The 18,164-nt window shown below is 37.5% G+C and overlaps 2 protein-coding genes and 2 pseudogenes across 2 annotated transcripts; 3 read left to right on the top strand and 1 right to left on the bottom strand.

Moving 5' to 3' along the window:
* The first annotated feature begins 544 nt into the window (after positions 1–544).
* Positions 545–1,535, top strand: LOC114716121 (uncharacterized protein At1g08160-like). The gene has a single exon (XM_028901057.1). It carries the CDS (start codon positions 569–571, stop codon positions 1,172–1,174), a length of 606 nt encoding a protein of 201 aa, XP_028756890.1. The 5' UTR covers positions 545–568; the 3' UTR covers positions 1,175–1,535.
* A 3,353-nt stretch (positions 1,536–4,888) lies between these two features.
* LOC114716120 (uncharacterized) lies at positions 4,889–8,185 on the top strand (annotated as a pseudogene).
* Positions 7,933–9,835, top strand: LOC114716111 (uncharacterized; annotated as a pseudogene).
* Positions 9,836–14,330: 4,495 nt separating this feature from the next.
* On the bottom strand, positions 14,331–14,651 carry LOC114716110 (cyclin-dependent protein kinase inhibitor SMR1-like). The gene has a single exon (XM_028901047.1). It carries the CDS (start codon positions 14,649–14,651, stop codon positions 14,331–14,333), a length of 321 nt encoding a protein of 106 aa, XP_028756880.1.
* Positions 14,652–18,164: the final 3,513 nt, after the last annotated feature.

Genomic DNA, 18,164 nt, shown 5'->3' with positions numbered 1-18,164 from the left:
ACTTGATTATGGTTGAGAGAATATCTATAGAGGTAATTTAGAGAAAATTGATAAATATGAAAAATGGGTTTTATATTTAGGACCAAAACCAACTCAACAATTAGGTCATATATTAAGAACCGGAGGAGTACAATAATACGTTGTTCCTGGAATTCTCTCATGAAGGAACAGTCATCTTCCCTTCTGTCTAATTTTAAAGTTTGAGCCAATATATTCGCGAAATCCATAAAGTTATAATACTAAAGTCTCAAAAACTATAATAAGCTGGCCCTGAACGCTGCTTTTCACTTTATTGCCGACAACAGCTGTTAGGGTCGCAATATTGATTTGCATTCTGTAACATTGAAGGAAAGAACAATCCTATGACCTGAATCCCTAGATGTCTTGAGTTTCATGCACGAAATTCTAAAAGAGAAAAAGTGTCCTATTAAAAATGGTCAAAGTAGTGCAGAATCCCAGATGCTGTCCTGCATTAATTCACCCCAATATATGCACATCTCGCTTACTTCCTCTTCCAAACATTCCTTTCCCTGAATTCTTACCCCCAGACCAGAAGCAGCCTTTTGAAATGGCCCTTCCACAATCACAGGATCAAGCAGCAGCCAGACCAAGACGACCAGGCCTGCTTCGTTATATCGCCGTAGCCATTTTGGCACTGATAGTGCTGGCAGGTATAGTGGTGCTCATTATCTGGCTGGTTGTGAAGCCAAAACGCTTTATGTACAGTGTGGAAGATGCTTCAATCCACAATTTCAACTTAACAGATGCTAATCACCTCTACGCCAACTTCGATTTTAACATAAGAGCGTACAATCCCAACTCCAGGGTCTCCATTTACTATGACACCATGGAGGTGGCTGTGGTGTACGAGGACCAGACACTGGCCACAAATGCAGTTCAGCCATTCATTCAACGTCACAGAAATGTGACTAACCTGAAAGTGAGCCTCACTGCTAAAACTGTGGCCTTGTATGGGTCTTTGCCTAAAGACCTTAAGCTGGAGAGAAGTTCAGGGGATATTGAACTAGACGTATGGATTAAGGCGAGGATTCGGTTCAAGGTAGGGCTGTGGAAGTCAAATGATCGCACCATGAAAATCTTCTGTTCACCTGTGTTGGTCCATTTTTCTAAGTCCAAGAATTTCGAGAGGACCCTCTGCGGTGTAGAACTCTAAGCTAGCCTTCTGGACCCTCTGTGCGCGTAGTTGCCAACTGGGCACGTCGGTCTCTCTTGGTTTGGACATTTCTGGGTTTATAATATGCTGTTTTGCCTTTCTGACTCTCGCCATTGTCCTGTTGTATAAGAGTTGATCTTGTGAATTGTTTTTATCTTCATATTCAATTTGTATTGTTTATGCGGATTTGGATTTTTATTTGTTGTTTGGGCCGATTGATGCTTGTAACAGACCTGGTCACTGGCTAAACCCAAATGTGCAGATGGAAGCCTTTTACGTGTTTTGGGCTTTTTAATGAAAATGCACTGCAAGAATGTAACATCGTTGTAGATGAAAGTCCATTTATGATGACGTGATATGCATATGGTGTCTTATCGAAATCTAAATCACAAGAGTCGAAAGTCAATAAATGTTTGAAACAAACATTTAATAATGCCATTTAATTTAAGGTGGCTTGTGGGAAGTGCATTGGTGCAGTATAGTTGGTAGTTGGCAGTTCGTGGCACCTAAATCCCTTTCGATTTTACCAAGCTTTCAAGTAATGCCGAAAGGAAAGAAGCATCGATCGATCGTTGGCAAGTAAAGCAAAAACTAATATTCAAAGGATGAAAATGAAAATGACTCTTTGGCATCTCCTTGCAATGTTTATTCCTCCCTCTCGTTGTTCCCAACCATATTGACAATATTGTTTCGTCTAAAAAACTTACTGCTTTTCCCCTTCCTTAGGCAGCTGTAAAATTAGAGAAAAATATATCGCTTCTCGTTTTCCCACTCTCACCACCTTTGAAACTTGAAATTCCACTCCTATTGGACAGCCAAAACTAGGATTTTGTGCCTCCCTGAGCTCTTTTCTCAGATCTCTGCATGCATTTAAATACAACATTCCCATGCATGATCAAGTTGCAGAGAAGAACATGGGCTGTAACATCTTGTTGCGCTTACTATTACCAGTTTTTTCTTCCTTTTTTGGGTGTTCTGGCAAAGAAAGTGGCAATTGATGATAGTTGGCCATGGTCCATATGGACCACTACGTTGCTTAACACGCGGGCCATACCGTGTGCAAAAGATGTGGAATTTGATACTCTCAAGGAGTACAGATACTGTTTCATTAGTCGACTTCTTGTTCAATCAGACCCTTTATTCTTTGGCCGAAATTGTTAAATCAAATCTAGATCTATTGGGTTAGATCCAATTGATATTTAGCAGACTTTGCCATGAGACGATTCTACTGTCTTGCTGAGAATTCATGAGCAAACACTTTACTTAGCTTTCAACTCTGTTCAGCAAATCAACCATTCATTATTAGCTAAACCAAAAAAATGATAATAACGATCAGTATTAACAAACACACAACATTTATTATTCAATTAATGCAGCTTAAAATTTTTCGTCTTAAACAAACTCTCGATGGGCTACAGAAACTCTTGCATTATTTCAGAACTAAAAGAAAGCCACGGAAACTATAGCGCGATAATGGGGATTTGTTTCAAGGGGAGTGAGACAGAAGAACATGACATTTTTCCGCACCTTTCGGGATGTGCATGCAACGTGTTCGCAAATATGCCACTCTCAGCTGACAGTAAGTGTAAAATAGATTCGACTCAAACACGGGACCATATTGCACACACATACTGTATCACTTGCCCTTGGTACGAGCTTCAGGAAGCCCTCTCCATTGGAATTTCCGGATCCGTGTACGTACAAGTTTGGTGCCTGATGACAACTTTGTATTCATCAAAGTTGATAGCTTTCGTTCTTCAATTGCCATCACCAACCCCGTCAGTGGATTATGGAAATTAATGAGCCCTGTAAACTCAATTATATTAGTTGCGCTGAAGTTGTCGCCAAGTCAACTCGTTCGTTGAGCTTTTCATTCTACGCGGATTATGGGCCAAGAAACACGATGATAGAATTTAAAGTTTCTTCCTTTCTCTTCCCAGCAGTCTATTAATAAAACAGAGCCGAAGCAGAGTAGGGAGGATGTGATTTAAAAAAGAAAGAAGAAAAGCAGAAGAGGAGTCTCAGGGAAGTTTGGTGATGGGGCTATAAAAATTGAGCCAAACAGGATTTGAATTTGGGGGTTGCTTTGGTTCCAAGAACACTGAAATTCACGAGATAAAGTCATAAAGTTAATATGTTTGTTAAAATAAAGCAAGCTGATGATTAGGTTTGAGTAGCTTTAGGAAGACATATTTATGGGTGGGTATCTTTATAACTTCTTTTCCTTTTAAAACTCTGCAACTAGCTAATTAAGACTGGAGCTCATGAACCAAAATCTGTACCCTTTATCCGTTGATTTGAGGAACTAAAATGCAACGAAGCAAACTACACGAAACAGTCTAAAGCGAGTTATATGAATGCAAAAAATGGGGAATGTGGAGGAGGCGAGCTTTTGGGAACTTCATGATGACTATACTTTCTATGTAGGTTTACTTAAATTAGTCACAGGTCACACCAACTTTAAAGTGGTATTTAAGAGGGTGATCAGGACATCAATTTTACAGGTTCTCAAGTACTCCACGATGATTAATTAGTTGCCTTGCCTCCCTTTTTTGGTTATTCTTATGTTTATTCTTGTCAATACAAAAGAAGGAAAAGCCAAAAGTCGATGTTGCATCGGATGAGATTATCCTAAGAATGACCCCATGATTACAGCCATTTAATAACCAGCCTAATCTCCAGAACCATGAATTTGTTCTCTCTTCTTCATCATCATTGGCACATCTTTATCTTTATTCTCTGTTTTGATGAGGACTTAGTTCTCTGCTTTTCATCCCAACTCTCCCGCTAGCTTTCCTCAAAATTTAAAAGTCAATAAAGATCGACTGAACTCATTTTACGTGTTAGTTAATTTTTCTGGCTCAATAACTAACAAATCAGGAAAAGTTACCTATGACGGTATACATCCCATGCATCTACTTTCTACTCCTAAACACGACTGCTTCATATGCTTCTTATTGTGTTGGGGTTTCATTTTATTTGTATTTTTTTAGTATAAAGTATAAATAACATAACATTTTTTTTACTAAAGCATATGTATTTTTCTATTGGAAACAATCTTATTCAAATAATGCCGGGTACTAAATGGAGACACTTCTTTCTTCTAATAGGGATTCAAACTTTGATTCGTCATGTTGTGAGGACTAGCCTGATTCATTAGAGCCAACTCTTAACATAACATTTTTAAAAGTATCTAAGAATTATACATTTTGCAGTTGCAGATCCAATTTCAACGGTACTGTGTAGTTGGGGAAAAAATGGGCTCCGAATGTACGACTGCGTTGAATGCTGGTGACTAACAGCAAACTTCACGTTGAATTGAAGATTAGGAAATTTCGTCATTACTGCCCCGTAAGCAAAAGAAAGAAAGGATAGGAACCGCCACGTGTCATTAAATGATAACCGATCGCGAAAATTTAGACGTTAGTGTTACGGCGGTTTCTTTGGAAAGTCAGATACCAAATGACAATGTCCCCATTTATTTATTTTATTTGTTAATCGGCGCTCTTCCCTCTTTCCTTCTCTCCCTCTCATGCTTCCATTTACGTTGTCATCTCTCTCTCTCTCTCTCTCTGAGAATTTCTTCACAGCTAGGGTTTCGTTTCCTCCACTTTAAAATCAAAAGCAGAACTTTACTGGTACGTGTTTCTGCTTCAATGTTTATTGGATCGAATGCTTAAGTCATCTGTTTCTGGGTTCTATGGCTGATTGTGGATTCTGATATGTTTTCCATTACCTTTTTCTATTGGAAAATTGAATAGTCAGTATCCCGATTTGAATTCCGCTTGGTTTCCATTGTCTTCTCTCTGGCTGGCTTTTGAGAAAGGTGAGAAAAAATGGTGAGAAATGAATTTTCAAATTCATTGTTCTGGGGACGAACTAAAGAACTCCAGCTCCTTCAATGCAGAGGGTCCAATATCTGTGTTTTGTTCAGTTCTCCTGAGCTTATCGAGTATGAGTTTTTACCAAAATGAGAATCTGAGGTCCGATTTCATGACAAATTCTTAGACGGCGCTAAGGATCGAATAATATAGTCTGCCGTTTATTGAGTCTGTTGATTTCAATCTTACTGTTTGGCGAGTTTCTGTTATGGTGTAGGAATTCGATGACTTCTCGTAAGTCACTTTATGATTTCAAATATATCTGTTTTTTTAATTAAAAATGTTGATGTAATTTACTCTTTCTTTTGCAGGCTGAGGTTTAGGTGGCTTTAGCTCCTTCCATTGGGTAGTCCAATTTTCGTAATTCCTTTCTTGATGATGGGGCTGAGATTCATAAGGGTGATAGCTAGCACTGAGATTTTGATGGCAAATGCAGTGGGGTCAAATCCTCGCAGATATGAAGCGAGCAGTTTCTAGAAGGACTCCTTTGATTCTGCCCATCCTAACTATGCGAATTTTAGTGCACTGGCCTCTAATGGGTTGAAAAGATCTGTGTACTCATTAAAAGGGTAAATTAGAAATGGCTATTGCTGGACTACATAATCTGTCTGTGCTTGACTCTTCTTTTCTTAGGGATTCCCACTCTCAATCCCCTAGGAGGCGAGAAGATGGAGGGAGTGGAAGCACCCGATCTTCCTCAATCTTGCAAATGTGGCGAGAGATTGAGGATGAGCATGTGGTGGGTCAAGTCCAAGGAAGACCTGGCGACGGATTACTTCAGCAAAGGAGTGATGAGTTCATTACTGACCTCTCACAGGCAAGTGTGCCCGGTAGCCATGACACAGGAGAGAGGCATGTGGTAGAAGATTCAATTTTGGGTGAGACTGATTGTGAAACATGGTCACAGTCACAGGGTCAGCTTGAATCTCCTGATGAGCAGGAGGAATTAAACAATTGTAGTTGTGATAATTCTTCTGATCTTGGAGAAGTTGAAAGGGAAAGGGTGAGGCAAATTTTCAGGGAATGGATGAAAAGTGGTGCTGGGGATCAAGCCACAAACATTCCCCAAGGTCATAGCAGTTCAAGATCAGAATGGCTCGGTGAAACTGAGCAGGAGAGGGTGAGAATCATAAGGGAGTGGGTACAATTGAGTAGCCAGCAGAGAGTTATTTCTTCTGGGGACAACAGGGAAGAACAATCAGCTGAATTTGGTACCCAAATAGAGCGAGTTCGTGATGGGTTTGCTGTGAATCAGAGCGAGAGTCAAACTGAGCATATGCGAAGGGGTATCCGTAAATTATGTGGCAGACAGGTTATGCTTGATATGCTTAAGAAGGCCCAGAGGGAAAGACAAAAGAAGTTCAGGAATTGTTGGACCATAGAGCTGTATCTCATTTCCCTCATCGCAACCGCATTCAGGTTTGCCCTTACTAATTATTAATTAATTTAGATTAGATGATTTTGAAGGTACTCCTTCTCGCTGCCTGCACAGCGTGAGCATCAAGATTGGAAACTCTGTTTTTGTGAACTGGATAAAAGATATTTATTTGGCTATTCATCTATCAACTGTTTTAGTTAATCATCTTGGTTTTAAAATAAAATTCATGTTAAATTAGAAGTGAAATAATCTCTTTGTTGGTGTAGCAACTTTAGCTTTTGTTTAGGTATGCAGTACAGAGAGAAAGGAAGATTGAAAGTCGTTTATATATCTGGTGCAATTCAAAAAAATTGTTAAGACATAAATCATTTAAAATTGAAGCAATTTGGGCAACCCAAAGAATAGTTTTGGAACTCTGAATCTGATGCCTGTTACATAGAATTTACATAACCTTTATTTCAAATGATGAATCTCAACTTGCAGTTGATGAGTGGATGTTAAATTTCTCGCAGGCATTGCTCAGGGGTAGGTTCTTGAGAAATGACAGATCAATTGATGTTAACCGGTCCACTTCCATAGCTGAAAGTGAATTAGGCTTACTGAGACAAAAACAGACTGTATCAGGTCTAAGGTAAGTAGTTCTTTCAGCCAGTAATTCAAAGCGAAATTTTATTCTGATTTGTAGTGGTTGTAATGTTTTGTTTGTGCTTCATATCAAATTTGTCAACCTGTTTTTCTGACAGGGAAGGGTTTTTCTCTGGGAAGGACTATTCTGGTAGCAGTCAAGTAACTTGCACTCTTTCAGATACCTCATCTAACAATGGCATTGATAATAATTCAAATGAACAAACTGACTCGGGCAGTTTACATTCAGTCTCAATTGTACATTTTGAACAGTCTGAACCTACTGTTGGAGACAGTGATGGAGTTGGGATCTTAGATGGTCAGAATTTTACACGAGAAATCATTAAGGAAAATGTAGATTGTCAAGATTCCACTGCTCATATAGAAGGAAGGTCATCACAGCTCTTGGAAAATGAGTCAAAAGATTGCCAATCATCATCCAGTGTTGGGATGGGAAGAAGAGATGATTGTGGGCTACATGTTGTTGAAATGACAGTTGAAGATACCACCGATAGACTTATGCAACAGAATTGTCAGATTGGAGTTACAGAACATAGCAATATACAGGGATCTGATGAGGTATATCCTGAAGAATTTGAGCCAAGTGTCATGAGCAATGATGATAATGATCATCAACTCATAGTGATGTTATGGAAGCAATAGCAGCAGACAACGAAAATAGGTCTGTATCTACTGCTCCGGAAGAACAGCAGCAGGAAGAACTTATTGAAAATGAAGGAAGTGATGGGCACCAGAGAAATGGCATAGAGGAAAGTCTGGATGATAATCATCCCAGTGGTACCTCCAATGAGTGGCCTCAAGACATTTTGGGCAATGAAGATGGTGAAAACTCTCATCTACCAGAAGCCCCAGAAATGTGGCAAGAAGATGGTGGCTTTCAGGAGGCGGTGGAAAATTGGTTGGGTGGACCTTCTGATCATGAAGCTGCTCCAGTTGGTAGAATTCATGGCTTTTACTTTCCAGATGATGACAATGTGAATAGCGTGGAACTCAGGGAACTGCTAAATAGGTATGTAAATATGATAGGAGAGCTAATGATGCCCGTTTATAAAATAAAACACCTAAACTAGGACAACTATTGTTTCATCTTGTAGGAGAAGTGTTTCTCTAACCTCCTTCGCAGCAGTTTTCGTGAAAGTCTTGACCAGTTGATACAGTCATATGTTGAAAGGCAAGGTCATGCTCATGTTGAGTGGGAGCTGCAAGAAACAACCCCTTCTTCTGCCTCAGTTGAGCAGGACCTGGAGCAGCCACGTAGGGATCAGATTGTTGGTCAGGAGGATACTATCAACAGTCCACTTGACCAGCCCTCATCACCAACACCTCCTCAACCTCTCTGGGAACGACATTCACATCATGACAATTGGTCACGAGCTGATATGAATAACCAGCGTCTAGGAATTGGGCATTCATTTCCTTTGGTGAGTATAGGGATAATTGGTTCATTTATTCTAATATTATGAAGCCTACTCCTTGGGTCATGCTTAATACAACATTTTACTTCTCCTTTGCTGAATTGTTCATGGCTTGGACTTCTGAATTTTGAGTTTCTGTCCCATTATATTTTATTTTTTTTTTTTTAAAAAAAAACATATTTACGTTGTTTGATTCACTGGCTTTGGCAGGAGTGGGAGATTATCAATGACTTGAGAATTGACATGGTGAGGCTACAGCAAAGAATGAATAATATGCAGAGAATGCTGGAGGCCTGTATGGATATGCAGCTTGAGTTGCAGCGCTCAAATAAGACAGGAGGTTTCTGCAGCCCTAAATCGCTCATCTGGTTCATCAGGTTTGCATTTTATTTTCTTTCACCCTTAACATTCTATATCAATCTCCCAGGGCTTTTCATTCGGGCTCTCTGGGTCTTCTATTGAAGGTTTACTGAGAAAAATAAGTTACATGGATCACAGATGTGCATGACCATGATTCACCTGATGACAAGTCTAAATGGGAATGTGTGAGAAAAGGCCTGTGCTGTATTTGCTGCGAGAGCAATATCGATTCTTTGTTGTACAGGTATTATTCAGTATCCCTTTGACACGTCCATGGCCCATTGGCTGGTGTCTGCACCTGATTATTGTAACCTAAAATACAATTTTGCTTTTGTTGCAGATGCGGGCACATGTGCACATGTTCAAAATGTGCCAATGAGTTGTTCCAAAGTAGGAGAAAGTGTCCAATGTGTCAAGCACCTGTTGTGGAGGTGATACGTGCTTATTCTATACTATAACTTTGACGTGAATATAATGGCCACACTTTTAACACAATACAGGAACCTGACCGGTAGTAGATCCTCGACATTTTCCAGGAATATTTTTTCCCTTCAAATTTCGTGATATCTGTATTTATGCTGAGTGCACAGATGGAACACACTAGCATTTTTTTCCGCCCATGTCTGAAATGAATAAAAATAAATATGCTGTGTAGGAAGTTCCCTTCTTGACGTCTTGTTTAGGAGGGATCTTGGTCATTCATTTCGTGTTTGCTGACTAGAGAAGAGAGGGGGAAAAAGAGAGAGGGGGGGGGGGGGTTGTACAGTGTGACGTGGGGCTTGAAGTTTCGTCGGTTGAACGGGATCGTCAGGGGCCCGCGTATATGTTATCGTGATGATTTATCTTGGAATTCCTTCCTTTTTTGGATGTACGTATGTAGCAGGTTTATTAGTTGATTAGTTGATATGGCCTGACAAATGATTTAGAGCTCATCAGGAAAGGACCTGCGGAACTTATATTATCTAAAATTTTCTTTTGCTGAGCTGGCAGTCTGGCAAGACAACTAATATTGATAAGCCTTTTTCACCCGTCTGACAGTCTCTTGGGACCATTTTAACCTTACATTTATTAAGGTTAAGGAATTAATTGGCACGAACATTCTACCCGCATGATTAAATTAAATTATTATCGGAGATAAAGGCAGGATGGCCAGTGCAATTCCACGTGGGTCATAGCCTTCCTTAGCGTGCGTTATTGATAACGAAGTGTTTTTATTGTTGATGCAAGGTTTGAATTGCCTAAATGTAATTTAGATCATCATTTGAAGTTTTTTAAATTTTTAGACTTTTAGGTGGTAGTTTTGTTTTTTTTTTTACAATCAAAAATAATGTTTATTTTAAATTCAGCATCTCTTAAAGTAAAAAAGTAATTAAAAAAATGTAAATTGAATTAAATCTCAACCATTTTAATCTGAGCGGAAATTTATTCTGCCTTGAGAGTTAACCCCCGCCTCTCACTTTTTGGGATGAGACTATGGAAGGAAGGGAACTAACCTGCGTCCCAAAAGCCAGCCTTTCTCTTAGTACGACATTGTTTTACTCTTATGTTCGAAATGCTTAAACCGATTGGGTTTGCTGTGTTGTATCTTTTTATTTTATTTGTACATTGTTTTTAACAATAACAAACAAAATAATAATACCACCTCTCGTCTTAATTATAAGATTTCGTTTACAGATTAAAAATAAGATCTTATAATTAAAACTGAAAGTAGTAATAAATAATTAAACCGATGGTTCTCGAACTGGAATGGATCATGTGCAACCTGCATTTTGGAAAAATCAATTCATGAAATGCATCTCAGAGTGGTATGCCTGTTTGATAAGAGTATTCCAGCTTCATCTGTAATACAAGAATCGTCCCGTTTTTATTCTCTACATTAGTGCTAAAGTCAAAAAAGTCCGTAAATAAAAAGAAAATAAAAGGAAATTTGTCTCGGCACGTAGTTCATAAGCATCAGGTTCATTAACTGTAATCACAAGCAAAGCGAGGGAACATTGGTGCTCTTGCACGGTATAGTGAAGTGACTGCTACAATATTCCCCAAATACTTCCTCTCTGGAAACTATACACAGCCAAAAAATTTTACAACCAAAATAACAGCTACACTCTATAGACAGCGATGAGTGATCTACGTATTCACACAAAAGCCCTCAAAAGAGCTTCCCTTCTAAAAGCAAGCAAAAGAGAATCAGGCATCGTAAGAAAGATAGGCTATGACAGCTTTGACACCTTCAGCATTGGCATGCTTGCCAAGCTCACCTGGCAAAACCAGTTTCACTGCCCCTTGCATCTCCCTGGAAGACAGAGTTACTTGCCCTGTGTAGTTCTTGAGCCTTGCTGCCTCATCAGCCAGCCTCTCAAACATGTCATTCATCAGATTGTTCAGAATAGCCATGGCCGCTGTTGAAATCTCCATCCCTGGGTGCACTTGTTTCAGCACATTGTACACGCACTTCTCATACCCTTCTCTTCGTCTTCTTCTCTTTCTCTTTCTTCTTCTCTTTTTTCTCTAAGGCCTCTTCTTTCATTTCAGAGCTTTCACAATTTTGGGTATCTTCAGTAGTCACAGAACTTGCTTCAGCCATAAGAGCATCTCCGTGATCCGATCCGCCTGGGCTTCCCTTCATGTTCCCGGCACGCTTTGATGAAGTCATGGTAGAAATGGAAAAACTAAGGCAGTATCTGTGTAAATGTTAAATTTTATTACATATATGTGTCTTGGGGAATTACGAGGTTGACGTCTGTGGGGCAGGTTACAAGTGCCAATCGAAGGAGCAGATACGTGGTTAGTTTCTGCATGGGAAGATTAATTAATGGATCACTATATTGTCCACCCACGGTATAATTATTTTTCCGAATCAATTCACACAAAATGCTGCCCGTCGTTAAATATATTTGATTTCCGGTTAAATCTTGTCCTATTACAAATCTGTATTTGGGGATTAATTAATAGAGCGTACGACAGCTATTCAACCCACAAGCGACGAATAAATTAGTGGCACTAATACCAACGTATGCAGCATATTTATTCCCTTTCTCTTTAATAAGTTTCAAATAAATAATTCACGAATAATAAGCTGCTAATTAAAATTAGTTAAAAGCAATAAATAAGTTAGAAATACAGTTTTATTTTCAAATATACCCTTATAATAAATGAGAAAAAGGATAAAAGTACGGGGAAATATAATAGAAGAAAGTATAATAAAGAAGAGAGAATAAATACTTAAAGGCAAAAATAGAAAAAATACATTAAATGTTAAGACAAATCCAAATTGAAACTTATAAAATGAACCACACCCCTTCCATATTTAAAGCTTATAAGGACTGAAAGGAGTAATACGGTAGAGCGTTTTCTTCCATTTTAACTCTTCAATTTTATTTTACTACCTCTGGTTCTTAATTAAGACCCTCGTTAACTTTTATTTTGATTCTAAATAAAAGATTCAAATCCATTTGTCTCTCATATTTGTATTTTTTTAAAGTAGTCCTAATAATTTTAATTCTAACTAATATACTTGATTAGTAGAGATATTTTAGAAAAGACAACACTCCATTTATTATAAATAACTAACTTAACTTATTTCCTTAATCTACTCATCAATCTATCCCCCGAATATAGCCACAATTACACAAACAAATTTCAATATTTCCAACAACAAGCGTGTTATATCCAGAAATAATTAAAAATCCCTAGTTTCTTTTATTATAAAAAGAAAGAAATATCTAGTAGTTTTAGTATTTGGAAACGGCACTTGATACAGTAGCCGTCAACATTGAAAATGGAATATTCAGCATCGTGCGTATAGCAGAAGGATGTTGTATATGAGAAGGAACAAACACTGAGCATTTGAGAATTATGGGATTGAAAGAATGGAGTGATATCAGTCCATGGCCCCGCTATTGTGGTCGGCGAGAGCGGAATGATCGCCTTCTTATGCAAAATCCCATCTTTGACGAGTTTGTGGTATTTGCATACGGAGGTGCGAGGGAACATGGGAACAAGATTTTTAAGAGGCTTTTATTTTTAAGGATTCAATAAGGTGTTGTTGGGACGTGCCGGAATTGATTTTTCAGTTGACGGCGGCGGCGGGCGGCTGCGGCGGAGCTAAAGGGTAACGGGGAATCTTGCATTTTGCCGCGTCGTTGTTGAATTAATCAGCTTCATCCAGTCGTCTCAGATGATCCACACCTGAATAGCACAAGCTGCTAGTGGAGTAGTAATTACGGGGTTGGGGTTGGGCCTGGAAAGTGTTGCAGGGTTAATTAAATGTTTGAACTAAATCACCCCAAGAGGTTGAGAGCCGCCTGATACGACAAATGATCTAGAGTTATGAACATGGTGAAGGATCATAAATAAGGGCCACCGATCATTAATTGAACTGGACTACAGTGTACTACACTTGCTAGCGGCTACATGAGTTTTTGTTTGTTCATTGTTTTTCCTAAACGGCTGGTGGGAACAAACTTAGCTTGCGTCGAACCTTATCATATTAAACCTTGTTGCAACCTTTTGCAGGAAATGAAGATGTCACGTACAAACATATATACATGAAATGATGGTCGACATTAAGGATCGTGGTAAATATAATATATGTAAAAGTCTTTCTTGAAGGCGTGACGCAAATTAATTAAACTTCGAAGACAACACAGAAGCAAATTAAATTAAATTAAAGCACCATCATATATATATATATATATATATATATATATTGATGCTATAGGATGTTATTGTTTCTGGTATTCTTATAGATGACAGTCCCTTTCAAGCTGATCATGTAATGTGCCGTAGCACGCAATTCGACGTGAAAACAGTTTCGGCTTTCACTGTCGCGGAAAACAGAACAAAACCATTAAAGGTGATTAATTAAGTGTAGAGCTCTGAAAATTTCTCCGGTGATCCCTCTCTGTCATGGTCCATGACTCATGGATTCTTACATCGCCGGATGAGAGAGAGATTGAGGGTTTGTGTGGGTCCCATTGACTAGTGGGACCTACACACCTTACTCACTCTTCACAACAGACAAAGTACAGCTGCAGATCGCGGTAAGACGAAACTGATCAATGAATATTCTTGTCCACAAGAACTCTTGTATTGCGCATGTTCAGCTCTCTCTCTCTCTCTCTCTCTGTGCTGTGGAATTATGGCCGAGCTTCTTCAATGAAATTGCATGCAAACTATTCATTTTGAATGAAGAAAGAAGTCTTTTCAACTTTATTTATTTTCTGCGGAAAGAGATAATCGACGACAGCAAGAATATATAACCCAGCAAACTCATTGAAGCGGTAACATAGCCAGCTAACTCATTACTGACACCAATACAGAGGTCATGACACAGGGAAACAACAAAGCAGAAGTACGAAAATACTAAGAAACAACACGGACAAGCAATACACATATCACATATGACCGACAACTCCGAAAAACCAAAGTCCACAAGCAAGCATAGAACCGCCAGAAAGACTATAACTTGAGCCTGTTTAATTAATTCTGCGCCTCTTGACAACCCTGGATGACTCGCCAGAAGCTCGGAAGAAAGCGTCTATGGTCTCCTGAAGCACGATGACGTACTGAACGGTGTAGAGGCGCTTAGAAGTTGATGAAGGAGCTGGTCTTTTCTTTCTGGGTGCAGGCGGACAGTTGAGAACGCGTATTTGGTTTTCTGGCCTCGTCGGAGTTTTGCACAGCTCGTCGTCCATATCGTTCACCTCCGGTTCTTTGATTGTCAGCTTCGCCATCCGACTTAAAAACTGAGCTTCCAGATCATCTGGCGGCTGCTCTGTGGTATCCGACGTAGACATTGCTGGCTATCTGAAGAAGGACAATATAATTCAAGTACAATTACAAAAACAGAAGGGTGAGAGGGTATAGATAAATAATAACAGAGATATCACAGAAAGAAGAAGGGTAGTGAGAGAGATACAAGGAATCCGTCGGAGGCGCCGCTAGCTACTTCGGATGTCTCTTGTTTTCTCAAATTTGTAATTTGGGTTTGAAACGCACGTACGCACTGTCAGTTATATATAGCTCTTGACAGCATCTCTGCTGAGAGAAGCTTGGAAGTTGACGAGATCGAGGAACTTGTTGGAATTATATGGCTTGCCTGCGTTGCATCTATGGCCATACTCATTACTTTATACTACTATTTATTTTAAAAAACATTTGTTTCTTTCTATTGAATAGTTCAGTTACACATTAATTGAGTATATATTAATTGTATAGAATAGTAATTATATCATTTTATGTTTATCTATATCTAACTTTTTTCTTTCAGTACTTGATAAATATTTAGAAAAATACTTGTTCACCACGTCAAATAAATGCAGTGTGATATTAATGTAGAACTCATCTTTAATGTACATTTATCATCTGTTTTTTTGTTTTTACTGTTGAGTGTGATTCTGGGGAATAGTGAATAAAAGTTTGCTGGCTTTGCTGGAGAGAGAGGCACCGGATTCCTGAGAGAAGATGAGGAGGAAGGAGGAAGAGAGGGAATTTCAGTTTCATGGCTTCTCCCCCTGAAACCGCAATCACATGATGATGAAGCACACCTGTTCGTTCTGAGCCAATGGCGAACTGTAATAACATCTGGCCTTAGCAGTTTCCATTTCACTGTTCAGAAAAGTTCTCTCAATAATAAGAAGCAAATTTTAATGTATTTAATGTCGTGTGCGAACGTGTGTGCGTGGCAAGCCAAGGAGGCCAATGGCAAAATTATCCCAACAAAGACAGTACTATGAAGTACTTAATGGTGTTTCAGTTGGGAAGCTTCTAGTCATTCTATTCTATCTCCCTCCTTATTCTCCTTTAATTTAATCACCATAATATAACCATGAAATTAAGCAAGCTCTTCTCTCTCGCTGGAACTAGCGTCTGTCTTTCTTTGTTGGTTCCGCTTCATCTGTCTTACACATGGGAGTCATAAAATTTCCTCTTGTTATTTAATTTTTATCGGTTAACACTACCTCCTGTAGTCCTGTTCTCAATATGGGGATAGATAACTAATTTGTCAATAAAAAAAATTAGTTGAGTTAGTTATTTATAATAAATAAGTAATTTTTTTAAAAAAATATCTTTATCAATTATATGCCTTTAAATGAAAATATTTTAATATGTGTATTTATCATATGACTCCTTCAAGAAAAATGAATAAATGTCGTAGGAGGCAAAGACAAAGTGAATTGTAATTTTATATTTGTAACTAAATTGAATCACCAACTAACTCTTATATTATGTTTTATTAAATTGCATATAAGTTCATGATCTTTAAAGTTACGTACAGATCATTTTTTTTAAATTTTTCCCCTAAATTTCAATATTTTTGGAAGCACGGCTTCGTTGATTAATCTCTTATTTTATTTTATTTTTTCTGCAAGCAAAACAGGATTTGAGAGATGTATTAAAAAATATAAAAAAATTCGAAAAATACCTTCTCTTCCCTTATGATTTCTTTATGCCACATTTTATTCACCCGCACCTCTCAATTTCACCTGCTTCTTACATGAAATATGGGAAGTCTGCAACGAGGAAGGAATATCAAGATGCATTATTATTACTTGAATCATTAACTATTTATTAATAATAATACTACCTCGTATCATTAATATAAGACCTCGTTTGACTTTTACTTTGATCTTAAATATAAGATCTCAATCCACTTTATTTCTCATATTTATACATTTTTTTTTTCAAAGAACTCCTTCTAATAATGATAGTTATAGCCAATACATTTGATTAGTAAGGATATTTTAGAAAAAATAACATCTATTCATTACAAATAACTAACTTAACTTATTTTTTTAATCTCCTCAAATTAATCAACTAGCTCTTATAATTAGAACCGAAGACAGTATTATGCATGCAAAATTGTCGTGCAACCAAGTCCATCTGGACGCACTATGTGTTTTGTCATTGATTTACAGTATAATTAAACACAAATGAGAAACCCGGAAAATTTTACATAAAACAAGAACGCGAAAATCTCTAGAGTCAATAAGAAATCGAAAACGTGCAATATACAATTAATGAAAAATTAAATATGTTAGTTCAGTTTAAAGTCTAAACAGAATATAACTAGTGGAAATAAATCAATTGCCATGCATATAATACTGAATTACATTACTACTTGGATGATTTATACCGTGGGTGCTCTTGTTGGGGAAAAATCAATTTCTAGTTTTTTTTGTTATTTGGTAAGATCATAAGTCGGGCGAGCATCTAACGTGAGATTTCATATTTACTTCAGAAAAAATACGATAAATATAACTAATATTTTTTCACTTTTCAGAAGTGATATAGAAATTTGTAAGGTTAATAGAGTGGATCTGGTCTCAAATTCCAAAATTTTTTAAAAAAAATGAAAAAAAAAACAATAAGAATAGAGAATCATAAACATTTTTTCATTTGCTTTTTTCTTTTTGGTTAGTTTCTTTTTAAACGTTATAAAAATGGGATAATTAATCCACAACTCCTTATAGTTTCAACTAATTTTGAATTAGTCCTTGTAGTTTTTTTTCTTTTTATCAGGTCCTTATACTTTCACCTGTTTTTAATTAGGTCCTTGTATTTATTTTTCTTTTTATCAAGTCCTTATAGTTCACCTTATTTTTAATTAAATCCTTGAATTTTTTATTCTTTATTTTATATATTCTAATAGTACTATTATATAAACATAAAATAGTATATATTATTTAATATTAGTTTATAAACAATAATATTCTAAAGATATTGAATTATTGTAATGATTTTATTTTTTTCAGCAAAAAAATTAATTGTTCTAAAAAAATTTCTGAATTAAGGTTAATAGAGTGGATCTGGTCTCAAATTCCAAATTTTTTTAAAGAAAATGAAAAAAAAAAAAAACAATAAGAATAGAGAATCATAAACATTTTTTCATTTGCTTTTTTCTTTTGGGTTAGATTTTTAATGCAAAAGCCACTAGTGGGCCTAGTTATTAACCCGACAAAAAGTACTGAGGACGAGGGTGGGAGGCCTATTTGTTTGTGGGTTCAAGATCATGTGTAGCTACCCATCTCCATATCAATGGCCCAAAATCCAAGTTAGCTTCAAGTCTCCCAGCCGACATAACCACTTTTCTTATACCAAAAAAAAAAAAACCCGAATGGCTCTGTTTAGCAGTTTATCCCCCAGAAGGAGTATTAATTTGGATCACATATATGTAACAAAGCCGACGCTTTGTTATTTTCATTATTATCCCCCCCCTCACTTGGGTCGTGAGGCCGAGCACGGAGGACACGTCATCATTCTTCTTCATTTTGTTTGGCCAAAAACCATCATTCTTAATTAAAGAACAC

Source organism: Neltuma alba, unplaced genomic scaffold, assembly GCF_004799145.2.
Source record: "Neltuma alba isolate B1F8T4 unplaced genomic scaffold, ASM479914v2 tig00011643_pilon, whole genome shotgun sequence".
Lineage (NCBI taxonomy): Eukaryota > Viridiplantae > Streptophyta > Magnoliopsida > Fabales > Fabaceae > Neltuma > Neltuma alba.
The sequence above is the reverse complement of the archived record's forward strand: the minus strand, read 5'-3'. Positions and strand labels throughout refer to the sequence as shown.

Excerpts from the sequence above, each read along its gene's own strand:
- LOC114716121 (XM_028901057.1), top strand. The coding sequence starts at position 569 with ATGGCCCTTCCACAATCACAGGATCAAGCAGCAGCCAGACCAAGACGA.
- LOC114716110 (XM_028901047.1), bottom strand. The coding sequence starts at position 14,651 with ATGTCTACGTCGGATACCACAGAGCAGCCGCCAGATGATCTGGAAGCT.